The sequence below is a fragment of the Artibeus jamaicensis genome, unplaced genomic scaffold (genome assembly GCF_021234435.1).
Source record: "Artibeus jamaicensis isolate MK-2021 breed Jamaican fruit bat unplaced genomic scaffold, CSHL_Jam_final scaffold_537, whole genome shotgun sequence".
Lineage (NCBI taxonomy): Eukaryota > Metazoa > Chordata > Mammalia > Chiroptera > Phyllostomidae > Artibeus > Artibeus jamaicensis.
This window is the reverse complement of record NW_026522047.1, coordinates 27,333,880-27,355,529: the sequence shown is the minus strand read 5'-3', so window position 1 is coordinate 27,355,529 and position 21,650 is coordinate 27,333,880. Positions and strand designations below refer to the sequence as shown.

The following is a 21,650-nucleotide window of genomic DNA, read 5'->3' as shown; positions in this document are numbered from 1 at the left end:
GGGACCACTTGCTCCTTGAAAATTTGGTTAGGCGCGCACAATTTATAGGAGGCCAAAACTGATTACTAAAGTATTGTAGCAATCAGTGACAGGTAACTAGTCACCTTTATGGGACTTTAAGAAGATAGAATTTTTTTATACTTTGGAAAAGTTGAACAGTTGCTTACAGAGGCCCCACTAAGTGTCATCAGGTTAGGTTTCGAAAGGTCATTTTTACTTTCGTTTGCTGTAGTTTAGATGGCACACCTCACCCCATCCTAACTTGTCTTCCCACTTCCATTTGAACCCCTTACAATCCAGTCTTCCTATGGCCCCAACAGAATCATCATAGAAAACATAACTGGGTATTGATCGCCTGCTTAAGAAGCCCAGTGGCACCCTGGCTGCTGTAGCTCAGTGGGTTGAGTGCGGGCCTGCGAACCAAACAACTGGTTTGATTCCCAGTCAGGGCCCATGCCTGGGTTGCAGGCCAGTTCCCAGCAGGGGGTGTTTGAGAGGCAACCATACATTGATATTTCTCTCCCTCCTTCCCTTCCCCTCTAAAGATAAATAAATAAAACATCTTAAAAAAAAATCCAGTAGTTTTCCATTGCGCTTAAACAGCCTACTTTTTCATTGAACTAGTTCCTACTACTCTGACATCACTTGCCCCGTTCTCCCCATCGACCATTCTTACTCCCCACCCAGTAATCACCTTGAACATCTTCCTGTTTCTTGGACATTCCTAGGTTCTTCTCACCTTGGGACCTTTGCCATGGATATAACTTCCATTTGCATAGCTCTTTCCCGGATCTTTGGCTGGTTCTTTGTGTTTCATTCATCTCTCCTATCAAGGGTCAAATGTCATTTTCTCAGAACAGCCTTCTCAGCTCACCCAAGCTAAAGCAGCCCCCCCATTCCCGACCACCACTGTCCCTCACACTGCTTCCCTTTCTCTGTGTTCTGTTGAGAGTACTTACAGATACCTAAAATTATTTTGGTTTTTGTTATCTCATCTTTCCCTTCCCACCCTCAAGTCCCTCTTGCCTCCAGACTACAAATTCTAGGGAGTAGAGACTTTGCCAATCCCAATGATTGCCACCTGACTAGCTCCTGTTACAACGCCTGGCTCTGTGCAGTAAGCCAGTAAACACTTGTTAAGTAACTAAGGAGTTTAATGAGTCTTGACAATTCTGAGTTCAAACACTCCTTCCTCTGCCAGGCTCCTTTGTTGGAATCCATTCAGAAAAGAAGTCAAACACTTGTAAGTCCAGAAGTTTTGTTCTTTTTCATCCTGACTTGTAGGAAATCCAGGCTAAATATATCACTTCTCTCTAAGTACTGCTGGCCTAGGTGTAGCACTGCCATCCGTCTTCTTCACTGTCTTTTCATTCCATTCTGGTAAGCCTGCCCTCACGTGCTGGTGGAAAAGAGTGACTGTAGAATTAGGAAGGGACCAGACAATTCTTTCTGATTTTTATTTTTTATTTTTTATTTTTAGAGAGGGAAGGCAAAGAGAAAGAGAGGGAGCGAAACATCAGTGTGTGGTTGCCTCTTGTGTTCCCCTTACTGGGAACTGGCCTACAACCCAGGCATGTGCCCTGACTGGGAATCGAAACGGTGACTCTTTGGTTCATAGGCCATCGCTCAATCCACTGAGCTACAGCAACCAAGGCAGGATCAGACAATTCTTATTCAGTTTCTGTCAGATGTAGTATGCTCAACTCTAAACAAGGGTTAATAGTTCAGTGATTTGCATATTTATTACAAGTACTGACTATATTTTAGTTACTTTGAAATAAGGGAAAGAGTGATGAAAAAAGGCAGACATGCTCTTTTTTGGACAAACCCAGAGGGGCTTTGGACTGTTAAATCAGCAATGACTGTAAAGTGTGGTTAAGTTCAGTGACAGGCAACATTCTAGGTGTCACAGGAACATCTTACAGGATCTGACCTCAGGGTGGAGAGTTCAGAAAATTAGCTCTCCATGAGGTTATTCTTCTAGAAGGGAATGGTGAAGACTCAGGAGGGAGATGTGGACTGTGACATCTGAAAAAACCATAAGTAGCTCTATACATCTAGTACAAAAGAAGTTAGTGGGTGCAGTGGTTAGAAGCAAAACATTTTCCGGAGGGTAAAGCAAGCCCACTAAAAGATTTTTGGGAGGGGATTCATAAGATCAGGTGTGCGTTTTTCTATGGTTCTATAAAAGTTTACTCTGCTGCAGCATGGAGAAGGGATTGAAAGGGAAATATCATAGTCCTACAGAAGCCAGACAAATGGTGCTGCTTGTAGCAGAAGAGTGAAGTGGGATAATCTTTGCAAATCCTATATTAGAGTGTTCTCACCTGTAATGGGAGCTTGGTTTATTTGATAGGTTCTTGCTTTTGCCGAAGGTGAATTGAAGCTAGCTAACTTTTTGGATTAGAAGCTAAAAGCCTTTATATCTAAACACATGTTTAAGTTATCAGTGCGTGTGTGCGTTCACACAAGCACACATTATATGTCACCACAGTTTACATCAAACTGCTCATACAATTCCCTATGCAGATATTGATTAATGCTATTCTATTGCCCTGGTTTAACTTGTGATAATAAATTAATATGTATACACATACATACTTAACAGAAAAGTTCAGGGAGGGCAGTTGGCATTTGAGAAAAGTAAAAGCTTAACAGAGTGATAGGATACTAGATGTCGGTGCTAATTTAGGAAGAATGTGCTTTCTAAGAGAGTTGCTCAATTGATTATGTAAATAAATCTTTGCAGATGACTGAGAAGGTCAGGAGAATTGCTGGAGCATTGACAGAAGTGAGGGTATTAGGAAGGAGTCTCCTTATGAGGTAATGTGTGCTTGACTGTCTTAGTATTGCAACTATTTATTTGATGATGCAGTGTCTAAAATTTGTCAGTCACCACAAACAAACAAAACATAGGAAAGATGAAGGAGAAAGAAAAATTTATGAGACTTCTTGCAGTTTATGCAGTATTGTTCCCGCTGGCCCCGAGGAATGAGTAATGCACCACACATGTTTAGTCAGTTCTCTCACAGTGCCCTCCAGACAGAGCCACAGTGATGAAATTATCTGGTGTGCCAGGGCTGACACATGAAGTCCTTGAAAGCATCCGTTAAATTAAATGTCTCATCATTGAAGTCCTTGGAAATAAATGCTAAAAGCAGTATCTTTACCATTGAAGTAAAAGGAAAAGGCGATACACTGGGTACTTAAAATTAATGCCTGTTGTTTTTGTTAGTAACTGAAGAAGAATAACATCTAATTATATTTCGATTTGAAGGTTATTGTCTATGGTGTAATACTCATCATGAGAAAAGTAGTTGTGATAGTATTTTAACGAAATCTAGAAATGAACCCTTAGGTAGGATCTGAGATGCCTTTTAAAATCCAGGTAGTTTTCCGTGTGTGTGTGCATATGTGTGTGTGTGCACATGACATATATAGAAGAAGACTAAAGGGGGATTTTCAGTAAATGCAGGTACAGAGCCAGTGTACCCACAACTGATAAAATGGACACAGCTTCGTGGTTGATTTAATACATGCGGGTAGTAAGACAAGCTATGATGTCCTTGTTAGTTGACAGCCTCTTGATACAAGTTGTAATAAACATCCTTTTCTTTTTAAGTTACATGGAATTACTATTAAATAGTCATCAAAAATAACATGTATTCACACTTTAAGACTTTAGAAAACTGTTTTAAATTCATGCTGCATACGTTCTTAGTGTTCAAAATCCACCAGGTGCCTTCCCATCTCATTCAGAATGAAATCCAAAAGCATTACCACAGCCTTCCTACCTGATTTCGCCATCGACTGTCTCTCTGTCCTAATTCCCTCTGGTGTTCTCGGAGCTTGTGCTGACCTCCTAGCTATTCCTAAACCTGCCAAGGCCACCCGTACCTTTGGCTCTTGCTCTTGATGACCTTGTATATGATGAAATGCCTGTTTCCCTGGTGTGTGTCCGCAGGGTTGAGCCATTCACTCCATTAAGGTCTTTACTCAAATATTCTTTTAGCAATGAGACTGCCCACCCTCTATATCCTATACCCTACTTTATCAGATTTCAAATTACTTACCTCTGTGACATACTATTATTTGTTTGATGCTCTCCGCCTTCCCCCAACTTTCTACTGCTACACACAGATGCCAGGATATAAAGTCTGTGAAATCAAGGATTTTGGGTACATTCAAGATTCTTCCTAGGAAAATAGTTTCATTATTTCCTGCTTTTAAAAAGACAGTAACATAACCCTGACTGGTGTGGCTCAGTGGGTTGGGTGTTGTCCCACAAACCGAGAGGTCGCTGGTGTGATTCCCGGGCACATGCCTGCGTTTCTGGCCAGGTCCTCTGGTTGGTGGAGTGGAGAGGCAGATGCTTCTCTTACACATCAATCTCTCTCTTCCTCTCTCTCCCTCTCCTCTCTCTAAAAGTAAATAAAATTTTATAAAATCTTTAAACAATAAATAAAAATTTAAAAAGACAATAGCATATATTTTATTTAGAAGTATTTTTTTCAAGCAGTCTATTCAATGAATTTTTGAGTACTCAAAATCAGTTGACCAAGTTAGGGAGCTTCTAGACTTAATTTTCCATTTAACCTATTACATGGTACTTTTTGAGAACATAGTTATTTGGAAGCCTTATATTCTCATCACATAATATTTGTATCTTGAAATTTGAGTAGATATTAAGGCTGTCCAACTCATAGGGCACTAAGCATCTCTGAATAGATTTTATACTAGTCTTTGGTTCATAAAATACTGTGATATTCAGTTGATTTGTTTCTTTTGTTTTAAACTTATATAAATAGTCCAAGAATTTTTTGTAAAATGTTTAGTAATTATATTCCTTTCGCTTAGTGATATATTCTAATTTTACACAAAGATAAAGATAAATATAAGATAATCTTTATAAATATATGAAATATAATATGTTATATAAAATATGCACGTGTATCTATATAGAACTCATGTGCGTGTATTGTATATATAAGATGTGTGTGTCTCTCCTGTTAATATAATACGATTATCTCTTTAGAAAGTAAGTCAGAAAATAAAAACAATTTTCTTATCTCAATATCATGTCTTAGATCTTTCCCTGGTTATCCAGTCATTTTCTATCATGTCAGTCTCTTTTAATGTTTGCTCAGTGAAGTACTTACCACAATTTGACAGTTTTCTTTATTATCCTTTTATTATCCGTCCTCACCCACTAGTTGCAAGATCCAAGAGAGCCGGGAGTCTATCTCCCTGCTATATTTAGAAAACCTGGACCAGTTCCTGGTATACTGGCATGAAGTGGGTTTTCAATAAACATGTCTGATTGAACAACTGCAGGAACTCTGATGCCTATTTCAGCCAAATTGCACACAATCCCACGAGGCCAAGATGTTAGCAGAGCCCTACTACTTTTCTCTAAGGAATTTAGAATTTCACTATGGAAGATTTTTTTCACAACTAGGTCACAACTATTATTGTAGTATTACTATGAGTTAGACAATGCTAGCTGTTGTACCAAAGCAAAACAAAACAAAAAACCCATAATTCCTCAAACACAATACAAGTTTGCTTCTCTTTTGCATGAAATCCAAAGCAAGGACTCTCAATCATTTAGTGGACAGCTCCCTGCTAGGCCGTGATTCAGAGATCCTGGCCCCTCTGTTTTGTGGCTTGGTTGTCTCATGTTCGAGTCAAAGCTTGTTGTCTTCCAACAGAAACTCTCTTGATAATAGGAGATAGGTCATGATGAGTCTTATTGGAAGGTTTGTATCCATAAGGCATGGAATGGCACAGGTCATTTCTGTATGTTTATACCCCAAAGGCCTGGCCTTAATTATATTGGCACATGTGTAACCATAGAGGAGGTTGGGAAATGTAGTCCAGCACAGTTCCCTGGAAGAGAAGGACACTGGTGAGTAAATAGCTAGCCAGTCTCCACCGTTTTGTGGTACGTTATTGTCTAGAGACCTTAGTACATTTGCCTTTGGGAGTAAAGTAGCTTTTATGCTTTTTAAAGAATTAAAAATTACGTGTGAATTCATGTTTTTAATTCTGCGTGAGGCTTTCTCCCCTACCATTTACTTTTGTTCAGAAAGAAAACAGCTTAGGATCCTCCATGGATCCCATAGGAATCTTTTTTCTTTGACTTTGAACGCTCATTTCCCTAACTCCATGTTCCCTTGAGCATTTGGACATCTGGGGTAACTAAGCACAGCCCCTTTGGAGCTCATCAAAGTTGTTGTCTAATTGGTCATGGAAGCGGTCTTCTGCTGTTGCCAGCGACTCCCCTGCCTCTCCAGGGACCATTACGTTCATCGACCAATCCCTCTTGGTCCTGGAAAACAGGAGACTGAGAACATTAGTAACTGTAGAATATTATTACTATTACTACATGGATAGTCACAGGTTTTGCCAAAAATATATTTATAGGGCTGGTTTTCTGGTTTTTACATTAAATAAGGGGGAGGACATACAAAGATTTGGTTAGAATATAACCCCCAAATTATAATTGTCTAGAGTTAGAGTACAATGTAAAAAGGGTATAGACTTTGGAACCTATGACTCTGGGGCCTTGGACCAGTCACTGGAGCTGTTTGAGCTTCTATTTCTTCAGCAATTCGGTGCAGCATCTGGGCTCTGTATAAGCGTTAGAATAAATGGGCAACACATATCCAGTACATTGCTTATGACATAGTACTCGCTCTCAAAATAACAGCAGTAATTGCTGCCAACATATAGAGAAAATGCACAAAAGAATTTCACATTTAAATAGGTGAAATGCTACCCAGAAGATGATTTGTAAATTACCTGACTTGGTGCCAACAGTTGCCATATATTTTATTGAAAATTTCCTGGACTGAGTGATCCAGAAATTTTTTTAGAATTCCTTGGAGAAATATGCGCTTTTCAGATCATTGGTTATTGTTGGTTGCAAACAAACTGAAATGGAAAAAGAGATTATATGCTGTGTGCGTTTGGGGTGAGATGGAGTAGCTGCCACTTGGAAACCCTCATGAAACTGTGTTTCTAAATAGGCCACCAGACATTTTATGTGGACATACTTACATGATAATTAATCAACTAACCGTACCTCAGTACTTGTGTGGAAAATTATATAAAGTTTGTTTTATTTTAGGCTCCAGGTAAACATTTTTATTCTGGAAAAAGCAGTCTTTCCAATAACATATTTGCAGTGGTTTCGATACTGATGATAGAACTGCTCTCACTCTGCCGGATGTCTTTCCTGGGAGTGGTAACATCAGTTGATCAGTCTGTATTATAACTAACTCCATGTACGCGTGCGTGTGATTCTTTTCTGATGGTAAAATGCTAGGGAAATCCTGTAAGGCAAGTTTTTGTTTTTGCCAAAATTAGCTACCAGAAAAGGAATTGCTTCCATCGCTTATATTTTGAGTTCTTCTCAATGTATTTTGCCTTTTTCCAAAAAAAAAAAAAAAAAAAAAAAGAAACAAAGCAAAAAATTCTTCTTCAGTAAGGGACACGAAGCAGAAATGACCAGCAGTGTGGGCTGGGAATGGCGATGAGGGTCACCTGCTGGAATGGGTATAAAGAGGTTAAGGGAGACTTAACAGTTTGCACAGATTCGATAGTGATTCCTGGGTCTGTGATCTCAAAATTGCTAGTGTGGGATATTGCCATAACTTTTTAAAGATTAGTTTATGAACAGTGATTTTGAAGAAACTGTGCAAGACAAGTGAAAAATCAACAGTACTAATGTTGCACATGTAAATTTTTTAAAAATGATGTATCTCTAGTAATGTAGAAAGAATGAACACTCTGGTGGAGTGGCTTTGTGCTCTGGCTGGCGTGGCTCAATGGACTGAGTGCAGGCCTGCGAACCAAAAGGTCGCTGGTTCGATTCCTCCTCAGGGTACATGCCTGGGTTGTGGGCCAGGTCCCCAGTTAGGGATGTGTGAGAGACAACCTTCCTGTGTGTCTCTCCCACACCGATGTGTCTCTCCCTCTCTCCCTCCCTTGAGCTCTCTCTATAAATAAATAAATAAATAAATAAAGTCTTTTTTTTTTAGTGGATTTGTGATAACAAAGTCATTGATTTTGGTGATGCAGATGTAAATTTTTTATCTGTTTTATGAAAGTGAGAGTAAGAACTATTTTAAATTAATGTTTTTCTGTATGATTCTGAAATTTTGTATAAGCAACTACATTAATTAATTGATATAAGCAGCCATTTGACCATTTCATCAGTATCCATGAGACTTTTCAAGTCAACAAATAAATCAATAAATAGATTACAATGCAATGCTTAAGTTACAGTGCTTAAGTAATGTGCTCCAGAGCCAGACATCTAGGGTTGGAATTTGTCATTTTCCACTGTATGGCCTTCTTACAAAGCATTTAACTTTTCTGTGTCTTAGTTCCTTCCTATCCTTAAAGGTCATAATAATACCTACTTCATGAGATGGTTGTAAATATTAAATGAGCTAATGTATCCACTGGTGCTTAGAACAGGGCCTGGCACACAGTAACTGGTATGCAGGTGATCTCATGTCCTTCTCCTTGAGAAAAATGGGTCATAGCTTTACATTTTAGAATATACGGTACTTAAATCAGATCGTACACTTTCTCATACTAAACAATTCCACTTTTCTGCCCTAAAGTGGTATTTGTGTTGGTTTCCTTCTGTTCAGTGCTTTCTTCTTTCGACACCTAGTAGAAAGGGCCTTCTATCACTACCTGCTTGAAAGCATTGGTCTTGTGGCTGACAGCCTTTCAATCGATTTCCTAGTTTTGTTGTTTATTGGCCTCGACAGGAGTTTGAGGTGTCTTATGTATGTTCAAACATCCCCATTTCATAAAATGTAGGAATTACATTTTAGATATATTATAATGTGTTTAACTGTAGCCAAAGTTTATGATTTATTTGTTCCTAACCCTAAAAAATGTGAAGGTGACCTTTCTGCTCTGGGCAGAGGTCAAGGTCACTGCCACGTTTCAGTAGCTACTTCTAACACATAAAGGCCCATGTTTGGATGGCAAGCCATGTGCAGTGTCCAGGAATATAAGCTTAGTATCGATTCCTCTCTGTTACAGCTCCCTCTAAAACGCTATCTTTAATGGAGGAAAGTAGCAAGGTATTTCTGAAGCATGAGGCATGGCCTCCCTGGCCTTTCCCCTGCACAGTGGTGTTTCTGTTCGGACTGTCCAGAAAGCAGGTGTGCCCAGAATGGCTAGAGTGAGCTGTCGTGGTCGAACCACACTGGTTGGCAGCATGTGTGTGGGCCAAACACATGACTGTTTTGAAGGCTTTTGCAGTGAAACACAATAAAACTATATGTACAAAAGCACAAACTCTCCAGAGGGTTATATCCCTTAGCTATGAACATTTGAAAGTCTATCAAAGAAATTGTGTTATGAGCATGTCATGACAATGAGATTAGTTACTTTGCAAAACTTAGTACAGTCTTCTCAGTGATGAGCTCCTCCAAGTAAATACATGGTTTGTTTAAAATATAATATAGAAGCTTTTGTGAGGAATATATGTAAACAAATGTAAAGGTAGTGTTTGGTATGACAGTGTCACAATAAGTTAGTTTTTTCTTTTCATTCAAAATAAGTTTTTGTTTTTCAAATTCAGCTGAATTTGAAAAACAGCTGACATAAGGTGATAGAATACCTTCACTGGAAGGACGACAGAAGGAATGAAAAAGAAAAGAGAGGCATCTCTAAGGTGGATTCTGTAGGTTATAAATGATTATTTTATTTAGTCATTATTGACGTTTTATGCATTTTCATGGAAGACACAAAGGCGCACAAAAGTTAATGAACTTGCTCAAGGTTGCTTGACTTAGGAGGAAGTTGACCAGAAGATAACTCCATGTGTGCCTGAAATGAGGCTTACTACATCTTTTGAGCTTGGCAGGAAGACTGGAAAATGTTGGATTCTTACAAATTGTTAATTTTTGGCAGGTTTCTCTAGTAGATATAAAGCAAACTTTTGTAGAACCATTTCCATAAAGCTTAGTCATATCAACATTGTAAAATGTCTATGTGAATTTTAATAAGAAATATAATAAGATTTATAAGTTTGTTATCTCATGACACTTTTGGCAAAACTTTGTTTCTCACCTTTATATATGTTTATACACAAAAGAAATTATATGTTGTACAAAAAGTCTTTCTCTTTGCTGTGTGGAGTACTGATGGATGAAGTACTGGAGGGTGAGCATTGGATCTAGAACATATCTTAAGAGAATATAAGGAAGCATAAATTATTCTGATGAATAATAATCAGGAGTCCAAATGTTCACTTTTCCTTGTTTTCCTATAGAAATACTGTTATTCAAAGCAATAATAGTTGAGTATATTATAAAGTGGTTTTTAAAATGAACTACTGATTAATAAATAGTCTTGCCTGTTCAAGCTGTATGGAGGAACAGCTCAGTGTCAGAACCAGTATCTGCAAAGATCAGAATTAAAAAAAAAACACTAGCGTGTGTGTGTGTGTGTGTGTGTGTGTGTGTACACTCAGACAGAAAGAAAATAGGAGTTGCTTTTAAAATACAACTTGAGTTCTGAAATGGGCAAGCATTCTGTAGCTGGATAACTTGAGTCACTAAAGCCCTTTCGGGGAGAACTCAGTTACCCGCTGGCATCTAGTCTTGGATTCCATTGACAGGAATTCTGAAGCTGGAAAGGCCCTCTGTCTTACACGGAGTCTAGCACGTGGTCATTTATAGCTAACACACTTCTGTAGTGATTTCTGTGTGCCAGGCCCTACTCCAAATGCTTAAGGCTCCGCCATTCATTCAGTCTTCACAACTCAGGTTTTCAATAAATGATGAACGCGTCGAAAACGTAGGAGGCTATTTTCACTAACACCTCAGAGAAAAATAGGAAATGTGTCCAGTAATATAACAACTCTTTCTTGGAGAGCTTGAAAACATGAGCATAAAGAACACACAAAACTCTAGAGATGATATGGGGAAAAGAGTACTCATTTGGGTAAAACTTCATTTTTAGTCACTAAGTGTGAAAAGAATTTACTGTAGGAAGTGTTCATCAGTATTAACTGCCAGAGGAGGTTGGATAGATCCCAACAATCACCCCAAACTTTGTGTTCTCTGTTGTAACATTTCCTTGAAATACAGTGATCCTAAGGTTAGTTGGGAAATTTTCGGTTAAATAAATTTCAGCGGATGGTGACAGTGTTTGTTTTGTTTTCTGACAAATTGCATTTTTTCAGCAATATGATAATGATGCATTGTGGAACATGAAACTATTACATTTCCATTACACGTCCAATAATACACTGACTCTTCCTCGTTGAGCTTGAAAACATGAACACAAAGAAGTTTTGGGGGAGGGAGAACAGCCACTCCAGTCTCTACTTCATTATCACTACTTCAAGGAGTTTTACCAATTCCACAAAGTATTACTTAGTTGTGTCGGAAACATCAAGGCATCCACACTCATTGAGTTCATTATTAGCTAGTAATTTTATAAATGCCAGTCATTAATGATTAAATCAGATTTTCATGTACCTGTTCACATATGAGACTGACTTCTTTTGTGTAGAACTTCTTGTTTAAAGCTGTTTTTTGTAGCATCCATTTTTTCCCCAAAAGGAAACAAAATATTATGTAATTAATATCCAGATTTAACAAAACTATGATTGATTTAAAGTTTTTTGTAACTTTATACATTTAAGCATCTGATTTAAATATTACTGCTCTTGTTTGTTACATAGTAAAATTTATGGTTAAATGATGATTCAATCATTTGTGTAACAGTAGTTTATTACAGTTGTAATTCACCAGTACAACATTTTTAGAATCTAGGTTGCTTTATTCAGGAAAAATTTGAACAGCAATATATTCATATAACATTTAAATAAGAAAAAAATGAGATTCCTTTGCTGTGAAATATATTGGTATTAAGATCAAAATGTATAAACTTTTAAAATTAATTATTATTTAATTTTATTTAGATAATTGTTATATATATAGTACCAGTTTCAAGATTCTTTTCCTGTTTTTTAACAGGATTATTGTTATAAATCCTGTCTAAATTCAGATAATTCACAGCCCCATTTTAATCTGAAACTTGATAGCATACTGATAGTCATTTAAAGAGGCAGTGAGTCAAGCCTAGAAAAGTTTGGAATAAGTAAATCTTACTGTCTTTGGCATGTCATGCCCGCCCATCCCCCACCTGCTCTTTGGTATATTTTTCTAAGACCATACCATGAGTCCTGCCTCCCCGGGGGTTCTGTGTTACCCCGTTGCTCTCAGGTTTAAACATGGTGCCTGTGCCAGGGCTTGCCCCTGACTCCCAGCTCCCATACAGTTCATTTGTTTCTTGGACCTGTTTCTCCTAGACATGGACTCAGTCTCCGTTCTATTCAAGTTTTGTGGCTGAGCCAAGTCAGTGCATTTTACACCGCTTTTTCTCTTATGGGAACAGCTTCCAAAATTTCTCCCATCCCATAACCTTGGCTGATGTCTGCTGTCAATAAAATTTAATCATGGCACTGTTATCCCAATTTACAGAAAAATTTTAAAGCTTTTGTAAACACAGCATCTATTTACTCTAAGTTTAATATACCATCATTTCATGCTTTTTTTGCAAAGAACATAGAGGGTATTGAGGAGATAAAATCCATGTTGGAAAAGCTGATTTATTTTTCTATCATGCACAACGCCTATTTCAATGACTTTTTTGTATGGAAGTTACATTTGGAGCTGGGAATGCCTTATTCACCCTGATACTACCTGTTCCTCACAAAGAGTCTAATAGATACTCGACAAATACTTACAAAATTAAAATTGAATTCTCAAGTGTGAAAACATTTCTTCTTTTCTTTTTTAAAATAATTTATTTTAAAATTTTTATTTATTAATTTTTAGAGAGGGCAAGGGAGGGAGAAAGAGAGAGAGAGAAACATCAGTGTGTGGTTGCCTCTTGTGTGGCCCCCACTAGGGAACTGGCCTGCAACCCAGGCATGTGCCCTGACTGGGAATCGAATCTGCGACCCTGTGGTTCACAGCCTGTGCCCAATCCACTGAGCTATGCCAGCCAGGGCCATTTCTTCTTTTCTTTTAAGTAGTCTTTCAAGTTCTCAGCTTAACACAGCCACGCAATTCTGGCATTTGTGGCTGCAAGTAGACATAGATGAGTAGCTTGTGGTCCAGATACAAAAAGCTGGATCCGTGTCTATTAGATTTAGGGCCCTCATAATGCCTGTTGCCTTTCACACAGAGAGCTCTTGGGCAGGCATGATGACCAGCTGATGGGTACTTAAGAGAAGCGTCCTGTGTGACTTAAATAAGTAATTTTCTAGTAAGTAAAAATTCACTGGACAGTTATATCTTCATTTGATATATTGATATTTAAAAATCATACTGTATGGCCCGTGTCAACCTGAGTCATGTCTATAAAAGATAACCGATAGAACTCAGTTTGTTACTCTGTAATTGCGTGTATTGATCAATGCCTTTTAAAATCAGTGAGCCATTGAGTAATGTTTCCCCAGTTGCCTCTGCAGTGAGTGGCTGAATTAAATGGAAATGTAGCTAGGATGGCGAAGGATTTTATCTTGGCTCTGAACACATCGTTTTAATATCTGATATTTATTACTGAACTACCTATAAAATCCTAGTCATTAGTGCATTTCTGCAAAGTTCTGTCTTCAAATGTTCCTGAAGAAACCCTGCAACTATTTCACAATCCCGCATTGTGAATAAAACATATAAGTGCTTAATTTAGAGGTATTTGCCTGTCTATTCCTTAGAAGAAAATTGTTATACTCCTAAATTTTACCTACCATTAAACAACGTCTTTAATTTAAAAAGAAACACTCTTAGTGATGCACATCATGTCTGTAATGATTTCACACATTTGAATAGACACCTCACTTCTCTGAGTTCCTCCACATGTTTTTCTCCATTTACTTGACATGTCATCATGCATCCCCTAATGATTTCATCTTTAAACTTTTCCCTTGGCCACATTTTCTCTCATGAAGTTAAAAAAATACTCCTATACAAACTATATTAAGTATTACTAAATATTATACTCTGCTTTTTAAGTCAGGTCTGAATGATTGTGGGATGTAAATACATTTGCTTGTCCCTTTGGGTTTTTGAGGTGTCAAAACCTATTGGTCATTGTCATAAATCTGACACACACACCACCCCACTCCCCACCCCCCACACTCCGCTTGTGAAGCTTACTGTGGACTTGAATGACATCTTGTTTTTTGGAGGCAGAAGGGCTGATGTCAAAGTAAAAGAAGAGAATGTTGCTAGTGTAAACTTTATATACTTGTTGTTAGTCAACAGCCAAATATGCAGGCAGGAAAGAGCGTGTTGTCAGGGTTGCATGATGATGGTTAACATATGTTTTGAAATGTCCTGTGTGTAATTGGCCAATAGTATTCTAAGTGTGATGTTACAGATGGCATCTTTTTTTTTTATTCAAAAGGATAAGTAATCACTTATAAGAGTGCAAGATTCTTAAGGGTAATATTTTCTTACTCTCTCATTCACTGACTAGCACACAGAAAGAGGAAAAGAACTCAGTAAATACTTGCTCATTAGGCGAATGTATGAATGCTTCCCTTTAAATTTTTTTTAGAATTTATTGACTTTAGAGGGAGAAGAAAGAGGGGTGGGGAGAAAGAGAGGAGAGAGAGAGAGAGAGAGAGAGAGAGAGAGAGATTTGTTGTTCCGCTTATTTATCCATTCATTGGTTGCTTCTTGTATATGCCTGGACCGGAGATAAAACCTGCAACCTTAGCATATCATCTGAGCTACCCAGCTAGGGCTGAATGCATTCCCCTTTTCAATACATTTTCTCAGCTATATGTGAAAGTGCAGAAGCACTTAAAGGATGCTTAGTGAATCTGTTCAATAGAGGTTATAATTATTTAGGGTTATACTTGAACAAGTAGAAATTAGATATTTGTATATGTGAATAGATAAGTCAGTATTGTCCATAACTTTCTGAATTCTAAGTTCTTTGAGAGCATTCTTTTCTATTTTCTCCCTAGAGCCTAGCACGATTACTGGTATATAATAGTGCCCTTTGTCAGTTCTAAGATGCTCATTTTAAAAAATAATCTTTAAACATTATTGGGGGAAGTAAAAAACCTTAAATTCATTTTCTTATTTAAGCTGCTTCTCACCACAAAGTTGCATTTGTGATAGCTAAGAATAGTAGGCTAATCTACTCATTGGTGTGTAATTTGAAAATTTTAGCTCATTGAATTAAATGTTTACCCCAGTTAATCTTAACTGCCAAACCCACCTGTTTACACATTAAATTTGGTATTATTTGAGGTTTATTGAGTGCCTGTAAACTTAAACATTTTATTTTGTGATTTTGGGTACATAGGACAAACTTTAGCAATTTCTGAATTTAAAAAAATGAAGGATCATTTTTAATAACATACTTGCCTAAATGATGTGGAGTGGAGTACTATAGAATTCTTAAATGTCTTTTCGAAGTTCTGGGTTCAAATTGTAATCCTGGTTTTTCCCACTCCTTCCATAGCTTCCTGCAGATTTCACAAAACTGCACCTTACCGATAGTCTCCACCCACAGGTGACCCACGTTTCTTCCAGCCACTCAGGATGTAGCATCACTAGTGACTCTGGGAGCAGCAGTCTTTCTGATATCTACCAGGTAAGAGGCGTTTTCCTTGTCATTTGCTTTATTTTTGTGCATCCCAAGGAGTTTTATGATTCTTAATTGATAGAGCCTGTAAAGTAACTGGATGTGCATCCACTGACAGAAAATGTTAACGTTTATACTTCACACAGCATACACGTTGTAGTTTGTTTTAGGAAGTAGTACTCTGTCTAATTGTATTTGCCTCTGCTGTTACCAGTTATCGGGATTTTTAATAGAATGGTTACAATGGAAATGTTCCTCTTGACTTTAAATGGATTATTATTTTCAGTATAGATGTATTAAAGTGTATGGCTTTTTAAAACTACAGTTGTAGGGGAAAACTGCAAAACTATGCTTTTATAATAAAGGTTTTTAAAAAAAATTTAAGTTTGGAATATGACAAAAGGAAAAGCTTAAGATTGGATCATTTTTTTTCTTACATTTTTTATGACCTATAGATGTAACTGTGTGTTTAAAATAAATTTTTATGATACCCATGAATGAAAAAGAAACTAGAACTATGGTATTAAAGAAAGGTTTAAAAGCAAAATTTTAGTGTTAATGAACAATTTATTGAGTTAGAAAATATGAATTCAGGAAAAGTGACTAAAATATATTAAAAAAAGGTCCTGGAGGGTCTTTAATTATATATGACTAATATGGGATTTTTGGATGGTTTTCAAACAAAGAAAACATAATACATACTTTATAAACTGTAATTCTTGCTTCTGAGGAATTGTGACATAAGACAATGATAAAGTACCTTTCTTTGCAAACATAGTGTTCCAGGGTCATTGATATATTTAGTCAGTGCTGAGTTTCTTTTTTTTTTTTTTAAGTACTATAAGTACTAAACATTTTGAATGAGATTAGGACAAAACACATTTAAGTCCTAAATTGAATGGGTATTAGAAAATTAATATTTTTTTAGTTACATACTTTTTAAAATAATTCAAGGATATTGTGGAAAGCTTCCTAATAATTGATAGCCACAAATGCAATTTTTTGCAGATTCTTGACTGATTAAAAATTTCTCTATTATTTTGCAATAAGAAATATAACTAACCTGGCAGCGTGTATAAAGGACACATGGGGAAAGCCAAAGTGGGTGGGATCAAGGGTGGGCCAGGGAGTGGAGGGGGGAAAATGGAGACAACTGTACTTTTATTGTTTTTCAACAATAAAAAAATATATATATATAACTAATCCAGCTTCTGAAAGTAACTTTTTAAGTTTCCAGTTTGATGAAGTGTTAATGTGTATTTAAATCTTTAGAAAGTAATTCCATTTTCAAATGGAATTTGCCTATTTTTAGAAGTTGATATCTTTTAACATTTACTCAGAGCGTGACTTACAGTAGGATAATGAACAGTATAAGTAAAAGCTTTGCTTCGGTTTATATTAATTGAACTACCATGGTAGAGCCCTTGTCTTCTAAACTTTGAGATGATTATGTACATTTTAAATATCTATAGTTGGGATACAGCTTGAGGCTGTAGAAGTTACCACTGCTTTCAAGTACATACAAACCTGACTGTAAATTTATAAGAATGAAGTAAGTTGTTTGTATAACCTATTGAGGCATATTAAGAGGGGAGTTGCTTGCTTTATGTGCTATTACCTTGAGTAGGCTGGGTAAGGTCAGGAAGAAAATCTTTTGGTGCTTCTTGATGGTGCTTCTGCTATCCTCAGCTACCATCAGAATGTCTGAATATTCAGGATGTGATTCTGGTTGGAGCTTGCAGCCTGCATTCTGACTTTATCTTGGCGTGTAGATGGGATAGAGGTTCACTGTTTATTTTGATTCATTTTAGTTGAGTTTCAAGGCTGTTTACTTTTCAAGCTTCATGGCAGGCATATAGCCTCTAAGGTTATATATCCTTCATAGGAATATAAATTCATAAGTGTAGCAAAAGACTTAGTTATTGGCTCTTCAAAACTTAACATATAGTAGAGGTCCCCAATATACTGTATCTATCATCTTTAAATCAGAAATGCTTAAGCTGAGAAGAAACCTGACAGATGTGAGTACCCGGGTTAGTAACAGATTTTACATTTGAATTCTGGACTGCTTTCCTCTCAGTCACGCATCCAGTTTCTTCTTGAGCAATTCCAGGGATGGGCCGCTATCTCTCATGGCAACCCATTTACTCTTTGTGCAGTTCTGACTTAGGAGAAAGCTGTCACATTGAAGTGAGTATAAATGCTCGTGAGATGGACACAGACAGGTTGAAATTGGATACTGTGTACAGACAGAAAAATGTAGAATCATTTTTTCTGAAAGATTGCGAGGGGAGGAGTTCAAGAGCTAAGTGGAGTTAACTAGCTTTAAGAAAAGAATCCCTCCTTTGTTTTAATGGGGGCATATGGTGATAGGTTTGAAATAGGAAGTTTGGGAGAAGAAGGAGTTTCTGTCTGGTGGCTTCTAGATTTCTCTCTGAAGAGTTGAGTTCATCTGTTGAGAGAGAGAGACGATTGCCTGGTAGAGAGTTTTAAGGAGAGGCAAGTTTTGAAATAGTAGTTTCAGAGAGTAGGAAAGCAGATTGGCCAGAGCAGTGCGACTCAATTGAGTTGGTGCCCTCAAATACAGAGTGATTTCCCTCTGCCCTTTTAAGTAAGTTTCTCTACCCAAAGAACATAGAGATTTGGCTTTGCCCAGGACTGAAGTTTTGTGTATGAGTGTAATAGGAAAACAAACAGAACAATGTGCCAGGCTGTTTCTAATTGCAGAACTTTGTTTTTGCATGCCTTCTGCCTGGAATGGTTTCTCCTAGCATGATCCCTTTTTTTGCCTGTCTTCTTTTTGAAGTACCATCTTCCCAGTGAGTTTTTTAAACTTTATTTTTTATCATTGACACTACTACAGATGTTCCCCATATAACCCCCCTTTGCCCACCTTCACACAGTTCCCATCCCCCTTCCCTCTGGCCATCACCACACTGTTGTCTGTGTCTTTGGGTTATGCACATATGCTCTTTGGCTAATCCCATCACCTTCTTTTTAATTTTCCTTTAAAAAGTAGGTCCTACATTTGAATTCCTTCCTGACTAATCCTTTTTGTTTTAAAAAAAGGGGTTTATTTATTTATTCTTAGAGGAAAAGCGAGGGAGAAAGAGTGGAAGGAGAACATTAATGTGTAGAGAAACATTGACTGGTTGCCTCTTGCATGTGTCCTGACCAGGGACCTGGCCTGCAACCCAGTCATGTGCCTTGACCTGGAATTGAACTGGTGACCTCTCACTTCGTGGAATGATGCCCACAAAGTGGTCTACACCAGTCAGGGTGTGGCTAGTCCTTTTACTGAGATTTTTAATGATTACTTCCTATGTTCTGTATGCCTACTAGAATGACAGCCTCAAGAAGTCCGAGAACTTTCCCGTCTTGTCTCTGTTTTCTCTCTAGAGCCTAGTATACTGCCGGAAAATCACACCCATGTGGTACTGATGTGTTTAATGAATGTGAAATATTAGACTAGGAAACATTAGCTGGGGGAATGAGAGCTAGATACAGAAAATAGCAGAGTCATGAAGACTGAAGATCATGCTTGAGTTAAAAGAAAAAAAAAAGGGTTACCTTGAGAGCAAATGGAAGCAGATAGAAGATGGAAGGATGCAAAAAAAAATGTAGGAGGCTCTCACTCACTCAGTGGGTGGGCGTGATTCTGCAAAACCCAAAGATGGCTGGTTTGACTTTCTGTCAGGGCACATGTCTGGGTTGTAGGCCAGGTCCCTGGTTGGGGGGTGTGCAAGAGGCAACTGACTGGTGTTTTTTTCCCTCCCTTCCCCCCTCCCTTCAAAAAATAAATAAAAAACTTTTTTTAAGTAGTAGTTTGTTGATGACAGAAAGTGAAATGCCTAAGTTGGTGATATGAGACAATGCAATTTCTAGCCATGATAAGGTCCTAGCTAAGTGGTGTAATTAGCGGAGCAGTGGCTAAGTGGACTGGAAATAGTTGTACAAAAATAGATCAGTAGAACAGAGAGTTTAAGCACAATGGAACTCAAAATGTACGGATGTAGTGTGCACTACAGGAAACCGCACAGATCAATGAAAAAAAGTGGCGGGTTATTCAATAAATGGTCTTTGGGGTAGGGAAATCCTTTTATAGTCTTACTTTATATAATTAAAATTAAAATATTAGCAAACTCTTAATGGTATGGTGAATGATCAAAAAACTTAATAATTAAAAGATCAATTGAGACATTTAAAGTTAGAGTATAATTCACTTGCACAAATTAATAAGAAAAATAGCTTATATAATATAACAGAATTTAAAGGGTAAGCATAGGAAATTTTCAGAAGAGAACATGCAAATATCTATACTTTAATATACTTAAAACATTAGTAATTGAGTATGTGAAGATTTTAATATGAACCTTTTTTCCCATCAAATTAGCACAGACTTTCTTGTGAATATTCATACATAGGCATTCTTATTAGCGTTGTTAATTTTTGGAAAGAACCCTAACAGTTTACATTAAGACCTTTAAAAAAAGTGTTTCTTTCTTTTAAGCAGATACATATTTTTAAAGCCTATATTAAAATTAAAACATTGATAATATAAAATCAGGAATATGTGATATTCCTAATTATGATACACAAACTAGCCTTAATGCTGGCATTACACTTACATTGAGATATATTTTCGTACTTTCTACAGTGTGGTTTTGACTGCAGTTCCTACTCACTTTGTTGTCTCAGTTAAATTTTTAAATTAAATTTATTGGGGTGACACTGGTTAATCGGATCATACAGGTTCCAGTGTCCATTCCTGTGATGCATGTTCTGTACACTGCGTTGTGTGTGCACCAGAGCCGATCCAGCGATGAAATCGATCCCAACACTAGGATGCAGTATAACTTTCTAGCCTATATTTAGGTATTATTTGAGGTAAATATGTATGTTTGAAATTCTGCACAAATTCTGTTTGCATCAAGAATACTATGAAGCAACTCTCTCTAACATGGGAGTATGTGTAGGTTATTTAATAAGCAGAAAGGTTTTTTGGTAACTGATTTTTAAGTACTTAGAAAACGTGTAGTAATTTTCATTTTAGTTAAATTAACACTATACTAGAACTTTATGATACTTAGTATTTCCACAATGTGTTTTCTTAATAACTTTTAAAAATGCAAAATAAACTAGCTTTAAAAATTATATTTTTAATGATGATATATGTAGTCCCTTTTGATTTAAAAAAATCAGAGCTTTCAGCATTGATCTGAGAATATTGATAGGGTTTTTTTTTTTGAGACTACTGACTATAGCTATAATGTGCATTTAAATCTATGTTAGGTTATAAATGTGGAAGATAAATAATTTAGGATGGAAGTCATTTGCCCAACTAAAATACATAAGCCTTTCTTCTTGCTTCTGAGACAAATCCAATCAGATGCCTTTTAGATATTGTTTGTGTGCATATCATTATTTGAAATAAAAAAGGTTAAAGACTGTCATTAATCTTAGTAATATTAGTTTGGAGGGAGCTAGAAATTAGCAAGTGTTTTGTGTTTATATGCAAATACATATTTTTAAACATTTTTTACCAGTACGCTTAATGGCTTAGCAAAGCAGAAAACATTTCATGGCTTTATTATATTTTAATGATTTTCTTAATGAAGACAGTCTTTTGAGAAAACTGGTCAAAGTATTATGATACAAAGTATTTAGTAGTTTGTGCCAGTTAGACCACATTTGGAGTCTTGGCACAATCACTGGGTTTTATTTACATTGAACAATTATTTAATTTCCCTTGCTGTTTTCTCATCTAAAAACTAGGGGTAACCTAATTTGCTGAGTTGATATGCAGGTTATTATGTACTAAAAGCATCAAACGTAGTGCTAGGTACATGGTAATCATTCAATGTAGGATCACTGTCTCTGTAATTATTTTATGAGCCATTTAGCAAGAATTTTATGAATACAGTTAGCCTGAGAGAAATTTTTTCACAGTATATAAGGGGTTGGGGTTTTAAACAGAGTTGGGTTTTGGGGGGTTT

General features: G+C 36.9%; 1 protein-coding gene across 11 annotated transcripts in view; it reads left to right on the top strand.

Moving 5' to 3' along the window:
- The window catches only part of RAPGEF2 (Rap guanine nucleotide exchange factor 2), a 220,172-nt gene that overhangs the window by 155,382 nt on the left and 43,140 nt on the right, over positions 1 to 21,650 (top strand). For all 11 annotated transcript variants that reach the window (XM_037125696.2, XM_037125694.2, XM_037125695.2 and 8 more), the window contains one exon: positions 15,532 to 15,663. In XM_037125696.2, coding sequence (XP_036981591.2) covers positions 15,532 to 15,663 — 132 coding nt within the window. The remainder of the gene's footprint in view (positions 1 to 15,531; positions 15,664 to 21,650) is intronic.